Source organism: Pyxicephalus adspersus, chromosome 2 (assembly GCF_032062135.1).
Source record: "Pyxicephalus adspersus chromosome 2, UCB_Pads_2.0, whole genome shotgun sequence".
Taxonomy (NCBI): domain Eukaryota; kingdom Metazoa; phylum Chordata; class Amphibia; order Anura; family Pyxicephalidae; genus Pyxicephalus; species Pyxicephalus adspersus.
In genome coordinates this window covers 26,797,070-26,809,283 of record NC_092859.1, presented here as the reverse complement: position 1 = coordinate 26,809,283, position 12,214 = coordinate 26,797,070, and the positions used below count along the sequence as shown (strand labels likewise).

The 12,214-nt window shown below is 39.0% G+C and overlaps 1 protein-coding gene across 2 annotated transcripts in view; it reads right to left on the bottom strand.

Annotated features, from left to right (window-relative positions):
* Positions 1-693: 693 nt before the first annotated feature.
* Positions 694-12,214, bottom strand: part of ITPR2 (inositol 1,4,5-trisphosphate receptor type 2) — a 180,647-nt gene continuing 169,126 nt past the window's right edge. For both annotated transcript variants that reach the window (XM_072400134.1, XM_072400135.1), the window contains 2 exons: positions 6,042-6,203; positions 694-3,175 (listed from right to left, as the gene is read on the bottom strand). In XM_072400134.1, the coding sequence (XP_072256235.1) occupies positions 3,089-3,175; positions 6,042-6,203 (249 nt within the window). In that variant the 3' untranslated portion in view covers positions 694-3,088. The remainder of the gene's footprint in view (positions 3,176-6,041; positions 6,204-12,214) is intronic.

The following is a 12,214-nucleotide window of genomic DNA, read 5'->3' as shown; positions in this document are numbered from 1 at the left end:
AACACGTTTCCGTTGACCACACTAATACATTTTACACGATTTGTTTCTCCAGTTTCCTGGTAACAACAGTACAGCAAGTTTCTACTTTTCAAAGGTAAAGCTGATCTAAGAGGGAGGGAAAGCGCTTTAGAGAGCTAAAAGTTTTATGTCATACAGAGCTTTGTTTCTATATTTACACTGATCACATAATCAGAAGAATGGCTCAAGGACACTATTAAAAAAACAAAAAACCTAAATATTTGTCAGAAGATGTGTTTTTTTTTCAGACTTCCCACTGTTGGCCTAAAGGATTTGTAAATGTTCAGACAGTTTTGGGGTATCACCAATATATGCAGTTAGATCAGTTGGCTTCCCCCAAAACATTGGCCTTAAGACTGTGGTGGTGACATATGACTATGAAGGGACATTAGATTGTGAGCTCCTTTGAGGGACAGCCTCCCCTGATTACTGTCAGCAGGATTTATGGAGAAATCTCCCCAGCGGGTCATACACCTAAATGATTCAAATGCATAAATTTTTCACTAGATAAACCAATCAATGTAATCGCTGGAATAAAATGAATGAAGTTAAGCTGACTAAAAATTAAACACAACTTCAACTTATTTGCTAAGCTGACTTTTATCATCCAATCATGGGTGAGAAAAAGTCTAGATTTTGAAATAACTTGCAACAGGAAAGTGAAGAGTCATGGCGGACATCTACAGAAATACTTTTTATTTCATTTTATAAAACGCAGCTTTGTTAGTGCAATGCCACTTATAAGTTTTGGGCAACACATAGGGCAGCCTAAATGTACAGGCACAAATATTGCTTCTTTGTTCATGATACTGATATAGCCAGTCCAGTTAAAATGGTTATAAAACCTCTATACATATCAGATCAGAAAAAAAACACATTAAAAATTGACAGATGTCAACATACTTTTTTTTCCTGAAATCTTAGTATTTCCTGCAAAAATATCTTCCTGCTCTATTATTGTAGATAGGAAGTTCCAGTCAACAAATATCATCTAATACATTCTCAGTTACTTTTCCCTTATGAGTTCATCTAAATTGGGGTTCTCATGTACAGTATGCAGATACAAAGTTCTAATCTAATGATCATAAAGCACGAAAGATTTAACCAATGGCAAGTGCCATGGCCAGAAGAGAAGTATTCACCAGCAACTAGCAACAAAGGGTATTTCAGGAGAGAAGAGTCCTCCAGAAAAGCTTAGTATTCCAGAAAAGGAAAGTTAGATAGAGGAAGAGTCCATTAAAGCACAGCAATTTGAAAGAGTTAGACAGATGAAGGGACAGAGTCCTCCAGCAAAGCAGAGTATTTTAGGAGAGTTACACAGGGTAAGGGGAAGAGTCCTCCATCAAAGCATTGTATTTCAGAGAGGGAGAATGAAGGGAAGAGGGAGTAGCACAGAGAAGAGTTATAGATAAAGGAGGGAGCAGAGTCCTCCAGAAAGCATTTCAAGAAAGGACAGTTAAAAAAGAGGTAGGAGCAGAATCTTGCAGGAGAACAGAGTATTTTAGGAGAGAAGAGTTTGAGAGAAGAAGGAGCAGAATTCCAGGAGAGGAAGAGGAACAGGCAGATTCCTCCAGAAAGCAGAGTATCTCAGAAAAGGAAGTAGATAGAGGATGAGGAAGCAGCAGAGTCCCCGATCAGTGCAGAGTATTTTAGAAGAGGAAAATTAGATAGAGGAGGGAGAAGAGTCCTCCAGAAAGCAGAGTATTTCAGAGAAGGAGAGTTAGAGAGGAGAGTGCAGAGTCTTCCAGCAGTATAGAGCATTTTAGGGGAAGAGAGTTTGAGAAAAGAAGGAGCAGAATGCCAGGAGAAGAATGTTTGATAGAGGAAGAGGAAGGAGCAGAGCTCTCCAGGAATGGTATTTCAGAACAGGAAAGTTAGATGGGGAAGCAGCAGAGTCTTCTAGCAGTGCAAAGCATTGTAGAAGAGGAATGTTAGATAGAGGTAGGAGCAGAAGAAGAGAACTGGATAGGGGGAGCAGAGTATTATTGGGAAGTCATTGATCATTGATAGGTGGATAAAGGAACTGTAAAATACAGTTGAAGATTCAATTTCAGTTTACATGTAGAGATCTTTCATTGTTTTATAGTGACATCAGTTTACCTAACACAATAAAACCTTCACTTCAAAGAAGAAGAACGTCGTTGTATAGATGACTGACCCTTCTACCTCTAAAGTTGTCAGACAGCACATAATCAACGCAGTCATCTGCACAGATCTGGAGACTAAACCCTAGGAAGAAACGTTCAATATCCATAGAAAAGAGACTCTTATATCTGTACAAATGTTTCCTGGATACAGTCTGGTATGAGATGAAGAACTATCTCTGTGTATAAGGCACAGACAACATGGAGGATACTTTGACAAGATGTCAGGCTTAGCTGCTTTCAGTCTCTGCGCTGTCAGAATTTCCTGACTGCCTAAGTTCCTTTAAATCGAGTGCAAACAATCCTGTAATGGAAAGCATAGTATATCTTGGCATAGAACACATTCAGATTTTTTTTTAATAAGTTCATCTGTAGATGTCTTTGTGGCACATTTACATATTTCCTGTTCCATAATTTCATGTATTTGCCAGGTGGATTTGTAGATTCTTTTTTTTTTCAGACAGCAGCCTTGTTCAAGAACCGCAGAGATAAGGCCAGTTACAGGACAAGCTACTGAGAAAATGTATTTCTTTCAAGGGGTCTGCAGTCTCACAGTTTTGCCTTGAGAGGAGCAGTAAGGCACAATCATAGTGCATTAGGAAGCAGAGTCTGCTCATGTAATGAACAAATATGGCTGCCCCTCGTGTACATAAATAACAAAAAAACTATAAATAGATCTTTTCTTAAAAAATGTTTACGCTATAAGACTCCCTTTAAAAGAGTGACTCTATCTTGCACATAAAGTGATCCCACTTGAAAAGTTCACAAAACAGTTCAGTCACCGGTCTCATGGTTACACCTCTGATCCTGCTGCTTACAGACCATGTAATGCAAACTCAAAGCGATTCAGATCTGTTTATCAAGGCCACCAATTTGTCTCCACTTTACGTCCGATCACACATGCCAATGTTTCAGTCTGCAACGGCTCAATGTGCAGAGAGGTGATGGTTCACGTGGGTTGGAGCTGAGCCAAGAAAACCCAGGCGCTGCTTGTTTTTTCTCTGCTCGGTCATCTGGACAAAAAAAAAAAAAAAAATCAAAGAACTTTTATATTGGAATAGATTCTTTTTTAATTTTTAGATTATCATACAGTACAACTTACAGTACAAGAGATATAGCCCATTAAAGAAGAATAAACAGCATTTCTGCAATACTTGCCTTCAGTCCAAGTACAAATTTTCTGCCACTGAAAGTCATCAGTTTCCCCAGTTAAATGATTACAACCATAATTCAATCCACTTCATCTGAACCCACCCCAGCCAGTTATAGGGCAGAGGAAGGAGAAGCAGGAGATTGATGGGTTTGCCTCTAGGGAAGAGGTTGGGGGAGTAGTTGTCATTGAAAGGCCTGGCATTGGAAGGATTTCCCATCACCTCCTGCCAGCAGAGAAAATAGGGAAAATTCTCCTAGAAAGGACCACCAATGGCAATGAAATATGGACAGAGGCTAAGGCTTCTCCTCTCCATCAAATAGAAAATAAAAAGGGTGGAGTTGGAGTTCAAGTGCATAATTCTGCACATGACTTACATTGGACTGAAACTGTATTTTTTTCATTAGGTGGACCTGTCAATAAAATAATCTACACTTAGATTAACAGGGAGCACAACAGTATTGCTAAATTAAAAAAAAAAAGTTTGCTTTTGTTTGTAATGAATATTCCTTCTGCTCATAAGCTCCCACATCATGTGACCAAATGTATTTTCAGACAGACCTAGCTAATAAATAAGGCACAACCATTTGTGCAGGACACCTTCATTTAATTTGTTTTTGGCAGACTTGAACTAAGCTTTAAAACCACAGGTTCCCTTTAACTGGTGAAAAGTTCTGGCAGCTGATTATGTTAGTGCATCAGGTGGGCAATAAAACAATGGTTACAGAAAGTATTGTACTCCGTAGAAAGACCTATATTAAAAGAATAGGTGACCCCTATAAATTGAATGCGTTTTCTGCAGACATTCGAGATACAGAGACACTCGATAATATGTGTGGGTTGTAGACAGCCGTTCCTGAATCTCTCCCACGTATCGCAACAAGGTCAAGTTGCCGCATATACATGGCAAAGTTTAGTACAGAGTCTCTGGGCACACTGTGTATAAACACACCGGTCAGCAGGTTCGCAGTATGGATATATTTAGTGCTTATTAGTCAGCTTGTTTGGCTACATCTGACTGTGCAGATGCTTCCTCTCCATTTTAAACATTAACCTCGTATTTGGTAAAAGTATTACATTTAATGGAAATCCAGAAATAAAGTTTATTGAGTTCTTCAGTACGCTTTTTATATATTAAATAGAACCATAGGAAAATCATACTTACAAGTAATTAATCCTTTTTGAAGTCTGTAAGGGGCAGAGAAAGACCAATGCGCTCAAAGGCCCTGATTTATGAAAGTTCTCCAAGGCTGGAGAGAATACATTTTCAAGAGTGAAGCTGGGTGATCCAGCAAACCTGAAATGGATCTGGTCCAGGATTCAAAACATTTGCTAGCAAATAGCAAATGATTTTTAAAAATCCATTCCATGTTTTATGGATCACCCAGCTTCACTTCTGAAAGTGTATTCTCTCCAGCCTTGGAGAACTTTAATAAATCAGGGTCAAAGTCTTTTTAAAGGATGTTGGACAAAAAAACCCTTGCAATAGTCTCTTCTATGTACTGGGGACTCTACTGGTGAGATTTCCGAGTCTCAGGTATGCCACACGATGTGCCAATTATGATGGGCTCCTCTATCCCTGCACCTTTCCCAGGTCTGTAGACTTGCTGTGCCAATTGTTTCAATCATCCCAGTGAAAGTTCTTGGTTCTGCACACCTACTGTGCCTGCTATGATGGGTCTCCTCCCTCCCTGTGCTAAGTTCGAATATTTGCTCTCCTACTGTACCCAGTATGAGAATCCTTTATCATCCCTGAACAAATGCTCTGTCTAATATGTTGGGTTCCCAAACATGCCTGCACTGGTTGAGCACTGCACTGCTGGGCTCATGGTAAGTGGCTCCAACCACCTTTGCTGTTGTTTTTAAATATTTTATAATATAGAAAAAGTAACAAAAAGAGCAGAATGCATAAAGGGGCATGGGAACACCCAAACCTGCCAGGTATATAGGAACAGAGCCAAGAATCATAGCAGGTAGATCCTACTAATCCAGATTAGCTATCAGGTGTAAAGTGCTTCTAAAGTACAGGGACCAATAAAGGAAATAGAAAAAAGTTAATTTCTTCTAAAGAACTTGAATCATTTTTAGAGGTGTAGGGGATCACCTAAACTTTGTTTTCACCTTGTTATCAAGAGCATCTCCATAAAATGATTTTTTTGTCATTTGCCAAAAGCAGGAAAATCCAGCACGTATTTGTAGGGAAACCTAGACTTAACAGACATTTGTTTTCAGTTTTGCATAATGTAGAAAAAAATTTAAATCAGATATTATTTTGTTTGGTGGTCGCTTTCCACCCATGTATTTCCCATTTACTTCCAGTCCCTGAGAAACAACAGAAAACAAAAGGAAACCCTTACATGGTGGGGGTAATTCCCCTTTTAGACCAGCGTCACCATTGGAAGATTTCCCCTCACCAAACTGGATTTCACATCACTTTGTTTACCAGGACAAATATAGGCTGTGGATTTCCCAAATAGTTAAAAAAAACCTGATGGTGGTTTTAATCTTTTACTACATCATGAAAAGCTAAAAAAACAAACTGAAAACAATTAGGTATATAACTGGAATGATGTCAGACAGAAAGGTAGAAAAATGTTTTACGTTTACGTTAGCCCACTTTTTTTCACTGGCAGTTTACGCCACTGATGTCATATATTAAATCATTATTTTTGCCGGGGTGAAGCTTTAGAATTAACTTGGTCATATGCCAGGTGTCTGTCTGCACCTACCTGCTCCTTGAGTTCTGCCAGCTGGCCGGACAGTTGTTTCACCAGGCCCATGGTGGACTCCAGCTTCTCCTGTAGGTTGCGGATCTCATTCTGCTCGTTTTCACCCTCACTGCTGACAAGGGACATGGCCCGCATCCGAGGGAACCAGTCCAGGTTCTTCTCCTGGAAAAGAGCAATGAGGAGATTCGTTATTCACACTGGTTCCCCAGCAGGACAATGCAGTCACAGCATCAATCAACACAGCAGTTCAGCCTGAGAAAAATCTCTTTTTGAACGCTTCATTAGTAAGTGGGAACCCTTATCAATCAGCTAGAAACCAGCTTACTGCAGCATCGGTGGGTTATTCTGATTGGTTGCCAGACTAGAATAGAGCACCTGTCAACCCTAAAACAGAGCAGATGTATGAATAGTTTCTCTGAGTACAACAAAAAAGAAAAGAATTATATATCAGTGTTTTGTTGAACTTAGGGATCAGTGAATGGCTACTCATTTATTTTGGTATGACAAATGTAACATTTGCAATTTATATGCAAACATTTGGGGAAATTAAACTACCATTTCAGACCAACAGATCTGTTCAGTGAATGGTGCAAAACCCAAATACTTCTGATCGTTTGTGTCCTGAACTAATATTATTGTTGTTGTGTATGTTTTATAGTGTCAACATATTTACATGTGATGTATTACATCTATATATAATAATTTCATGTTTTTATGATGGTTTTATGTTTGAGGCAAAAGCTTTCCTTGAGTACACATGCAAAAATCCTGCCAGTGGGTGCCGCCATCTTGGATGTGAAGAAGCCGCTACAGCAGACTCAGACCGTCACTCAAGTTACACTTCATAGTATTGCCTTTCATTTAATCCTTATCAGTTAACATAAAAGGTTAAGTATATTGTACTGATTGGTAAAATCACCTGAATTGTATTTTTTTATCTGTTTTTCCAATTTTTTGTCTTAGACTGCAAATCGTACTAAAGTCTATGGCCACCAAATTTTTGAGTTAATTACAAGGCCTCAAAACACAGTATTGTCGCAAAAATTGTTGGATATGTCAGATAAAAATGTGCAGCTTTTCTGTAAATCAAAGTTAAAATATAGTGGGAAATGTCTATTTTTAAGCTTCTATAAGTGACAATATTCTGTTGAAAGGATTTGCACCTAATGAAAAAAAGATAGCGGCCATAGACAAAAAAAGTTTCAAAAAGTTACAATTTTGCTGCGACATTTGAAGTTTCCATTTCAACCTTGAAAGTCAATTTTTCCCCAGTCAAAATTCATTACTTATCCCTTGTTGGGATGTTAGGGAGTCAGCACAGAGAAAGAGAGGGCTTTGCTATTGAATGGACTCTTCCTGTAATACTCAAATGTTCTAGAAAGTTTAAAGAAAAATAATGAAAAATGCAAATATTTCTGTAAAAATAATACTTTAAAATCTGTTTATTACAGGCTAGTGTACACTGAGAGATATAAGTTTGGACTAATTTTTCTAGCAAAGCAGTACCAAAAGCATGATCGGGATGCAGGAGCGGGATGGGAGACCTGTGTCTACCAATGGTGGAAGGGGGTCACAGAAAACCAACAGAAAATCTGCCTGCAAAACCAGCCACCTGTCGGCCAAAACTGGGACCGGGAAAGGATACTCTCCTAGGTGTTCAAAAGCATGATCACAGGCACAATGGAAAACAGACAGAAGAGCCCAGGGCCACCAAAACTACAATGACCATGCAGAGATATGGAAAAATAATAAAGAATACACAGTAAACACCTGATGAAAGCTGCTAGGTCCACATCTGAAAAGTTCAAACTCGGAATCCAAACAAGTACATCAATTCCAAAATACATCAAGAACAAGCACAACCACCCAAGTAACAGCAAAAGTATCTGAATTGAGGCAAGATCCCAAGTGATCGCAGGGAACAAGCTGAGTGTGAGCCATGAGGACTTCTGTTGCAGTGCTGGCCTGACTGACACGGACAGTACTGTGGTGAAGCTAACCAAAAACAGAAGATCTTATTCCTAAGGAGATCTCAACAATGAGCTAATATGCAGTGTATTGAAGAATGCAAAGCATTGGAGTTCTTATGTCTGTATGGTGGAGGAGATTATACGACAATGGTAGACAAGATAAATAGGGTGATCCAGCAATGCAGAATTCATTCAGCCACTGATCTACCCGATGGGGATCTTACAGAAGGATTTTCTACACTCTTCAAAACTTCTGTCCACCCTATCCAGGCCAGGGGATTGATGTACTTTTGAAACTTTCAAAACCTTCAATGAGAAATATCTTCTGGAACTTCTTCCACTAAGGTAAATGAATATTCCTCCTGTCAGTGGTGACTCTGATGTTGCCATCTAAAGCAAAAAAAGAAGAGGTCCTGTTCCTCAAAGTTCAAATGGGAAAAGAGCTGTTTTGATGTTGCATATGCTGCATATGTGTATGGAAAACATAGATATATAACAAATAGGTTTTCACATGGCATTATAACCAAGTTGCAGGCTCCCAATTCCCCAATACGGTAGGGTTCACCTAATTGGTTTAAAGATCTATATGAAGAGTCTTAGGTCATAATGTTTGAGAAGGATTGGTCATAGGAAGGACTGAGCGGAGAGAAGAGCCTGACAGTTGAAAGTGGGAAATTAATTGATATTCCAATTGTACTTCAAAAAAAGTCCCTATAAACAAGGTCACCAGCCATTGTTGCCCCTTTTATAATGTGGAATATAGCCAGGGACAACAATAGTTTAAAACACTTTTTCTGAAACAAAAAATCCATAATGCTTTTGGGATCCTAAATAACTCAAGACCTAAGTTTCAGGGTAGCACGCTATTTGTCAATAGGATGATCTCTTTAATTCGGCAGTTAGGGCAGCCAACTAGGACTCCTAGAAACACTTTTACCAGGTAGAGATATGTGGCACCAACTAGGGGGGCTCAGGGTCAGAATTCAACAGCGCCAATGCATGACCTGAGATCAGGGGACTATGACATTCCTCCATTACCCAGAAATTGGTTAGTGCCTGAAGGGCATTTCATAGCAACGGGGAAACATGACTTCAGAATACAAATATTATCACATTCAGAAGGCAATGAAAATCCATCAGATGAATGAATAACAACCCATAGCAGCAGAACCACCCCTCCCTTCTCTGTCTAGGATCAGACTTGTTGCAGTATTGGTAAAGTAAGTTGAACTATAGAGTATAGGGTATAGAGCGAGGCATTAGGACTGATGGAATCATCTTAGGTGAAGATCCACCCTGACTTTTCTTAATATTAAATGGTGGTGTTTTTCTGAAGAATGATACTGATATGTTAAGAATTTACTGCAAACTTTTAAAATAATTAAGATCCCCATTAACAAGGTAGGAATCTTCTAAACTAGAAAGACGGTTTGTTCCGGAAATGCCACTTAGAAAAGGTGAACAAAAGTACAAAAAATACAAAATATCTTGATGCCTTTTTGCAGTCCCAGTGAAAGAATATTGTATTCTTGGCTACAGCTGAATTGTAGCACTATGACTCCCGAGAGGACTTTTATCAGTGAGATCTTACTACACCCCAGAGGAAGATCAGCAAACTTATTTGGTGACAAGTGTCAGGTTTAAGATATTATCTATGCAGTGAAGCCATTTTCTTGGAATAGTCTACTGAACAAGTCCAGCAACTACACGGCACAGATATGGCAGATTAACCCATTAGAGTCCAGTGATAGTGGATCTACACCCCAATGAGAGGGGCAATTACACAACACAATATCTACTCCTGATAATGAATCTCAGCTTTATGTTTATAGATGTTTCTCATGATACCCTGCAGCCAGATTAAACAGGGTATTCCCTGCAGCCTCCTGACAAATCCTTATTTTTAATAAGTACCAGCTTTTATTTATTTTGGATAAAATAGGGATTGATTTAAACCCTTGCCAGGGTTCTGGAAAGTTTGTCCAGTTTTGTCCGCAGGTACATTTTAAGTTACTGCAACTCCTTGGATGCAGAGGCTAGAACCTAATGGCCTGGAGGGCTCTGGATGCAATCCACACCTTTAATCTGAATGTGCCCCCCTAAGTACCTCTTCTTCACCACAAGATGTCCTCATTCTTCCAGTCTGCCTAGCATTAGTCTAACTAGAGGACTAGAGAACTGAGGAAAGGCTGTAAGTACAGGGGGCCTAATTTATTAAAGCTCTCCAAAGCTGGAGAGAATTATTATTAGAATTATTATTATTAATATTACACTTTCATTGATTTATTTGGGTGATCCAGCAGACCAGGAATGGATTTTCTCAAAAAGTCATTTGCTACTTGTTAGCAAATGTTTTTAATTGTAGACCGGATCCATTCCAGGTTTGCTGGATCACTTCACTGTTTAAAGTCTGTCTTCTCCAACCTTGAAGAGCTTTATTAAATCAAGCCCAGTGTCAGTGCTCCACCATTTATGTTGCTAGATGTCCTTAGCCTGACTTATGACATCTTTTAAATTCAGACTAAAGTAAGTCAGTGATTTGCTCATCTACCTGTCACCCCCTTTCTCATTTACTAACAGCATGCTATTTCTGGACATAATCTGGTCTGCACCCTGGGCTGCTTCCACCATCCCTTGTTTGAGCTCTGTTGTGCAAAATCCTAGTACAGGTGCTTCCTTTGCTCACATTTAACAAATACATTAAATGACCTAATACTACTTACATGCTCTGTCTCTTGTATATCTACCTAGAGTTCAGCTTTAAGCATATCCAACATTTCTAGGTAAGAATTATTATAAACAGGATTTGTGTTCCTCCTTCCTGCGATACAGATTCACGTTACAATCCAGATGACGTGAGCCAGCCTCCGGAATGAGGAACGTGACGCAGTTTTGGCAGAGAAGACAGAGTTTATGCTCTGTGAGCAGATGCTATTGATATAAATAGTAGAAGAGAGTTTCTCAAACTAAACAAACAATTTCATAAACCAAATGTGAGAACAATCTGGAGATTACTGTATGAGCCCATTAACCTTCTCTGCCGCTCTGTGAGTTACATTTCCATCTGGTTGTGGCTGAATGCATCCTGCTGAGTGGAAACTATTCACCACGGTAGTAGAGGTGGTTTATCAGTGCATTTATTCCACAGACATTGCAGGTTAAAAAGCATTGTGACCACTGGCAACCAATCATTATACAGAACTAAGACCAGGATGGGTTCAGACTGGTTGCTATTAGTACTGAAATTAGTTTTTTTTATTAATAATTAGTTTTTTTTTTATTAATTGATCCAGAAGTTAAGTGAACCTAACATCAGACAAACTTTTCAGAGTCAGTATAACACTCCGAGTTATTAATATCTCACACACATTACAATAATTTCCCTGACAATGCCTTCATTTGCTCATTATTGTAGAAGGATGAAAACATCTCTGTTGATGCATTATCCAGGGTCACCAACTTGTTGTTTGACTTTGATGGTTCAAAGGAAATCATTTGAATCCTGGGGATGTGCAGGTATTGTCTGACATAAACCTTACGTTACAATATTAAACTCTGATAACTTAGGGGTAGAAGACTGAGGAAATGCTACCTCTGTCTGCAGCAGACTGATAGTGCCTTACCACCCTAGGAAAAGTCATTAATGTTCCACTTTGAAAATGTGGAATCAGGAATGGCTTTATTGCAGAAAGGGTTAAGCAATGTCCCTTCTGCAATAAGTATTCTTACCTGCCTGATCACTGTCCAAGCTGTTAAATATTGGTTGACAGGATACCGCGCACATTCCGGTTTCCCTTATGGGTGCCAGGACTGAATCAACTTCCACGTGCCTGCTTTGGAGTTATGTCATCCTGTCCTGGCCAATCAAGATAGGAATGAGAAAGAGAAGAAGGAAGAAGATGGAGGTTCTTGTGATGGAACAAAGGCATGTGAGTATCCACTGGGTTTAGTTCTACTTAAGTATGGCTTTTTAATATTAAAAAGTGAAACATTTGTAGAAAAATAATTTCTTTGCCATGTAATTTGAAATGTCAAGAATGTTTGAATGCAGACCTAAAAAGTTACTAAAAGGTCCACTTTAAGCCGGTCATAATAATAAATTGCAAATATCTGGAAGTATCATACTAAGTATAACACATTGCTTGGTATGTTTGCAAAAGTTTGATGTTAGGTCCATTATAAGGAACAAAGCATGTGCAATAA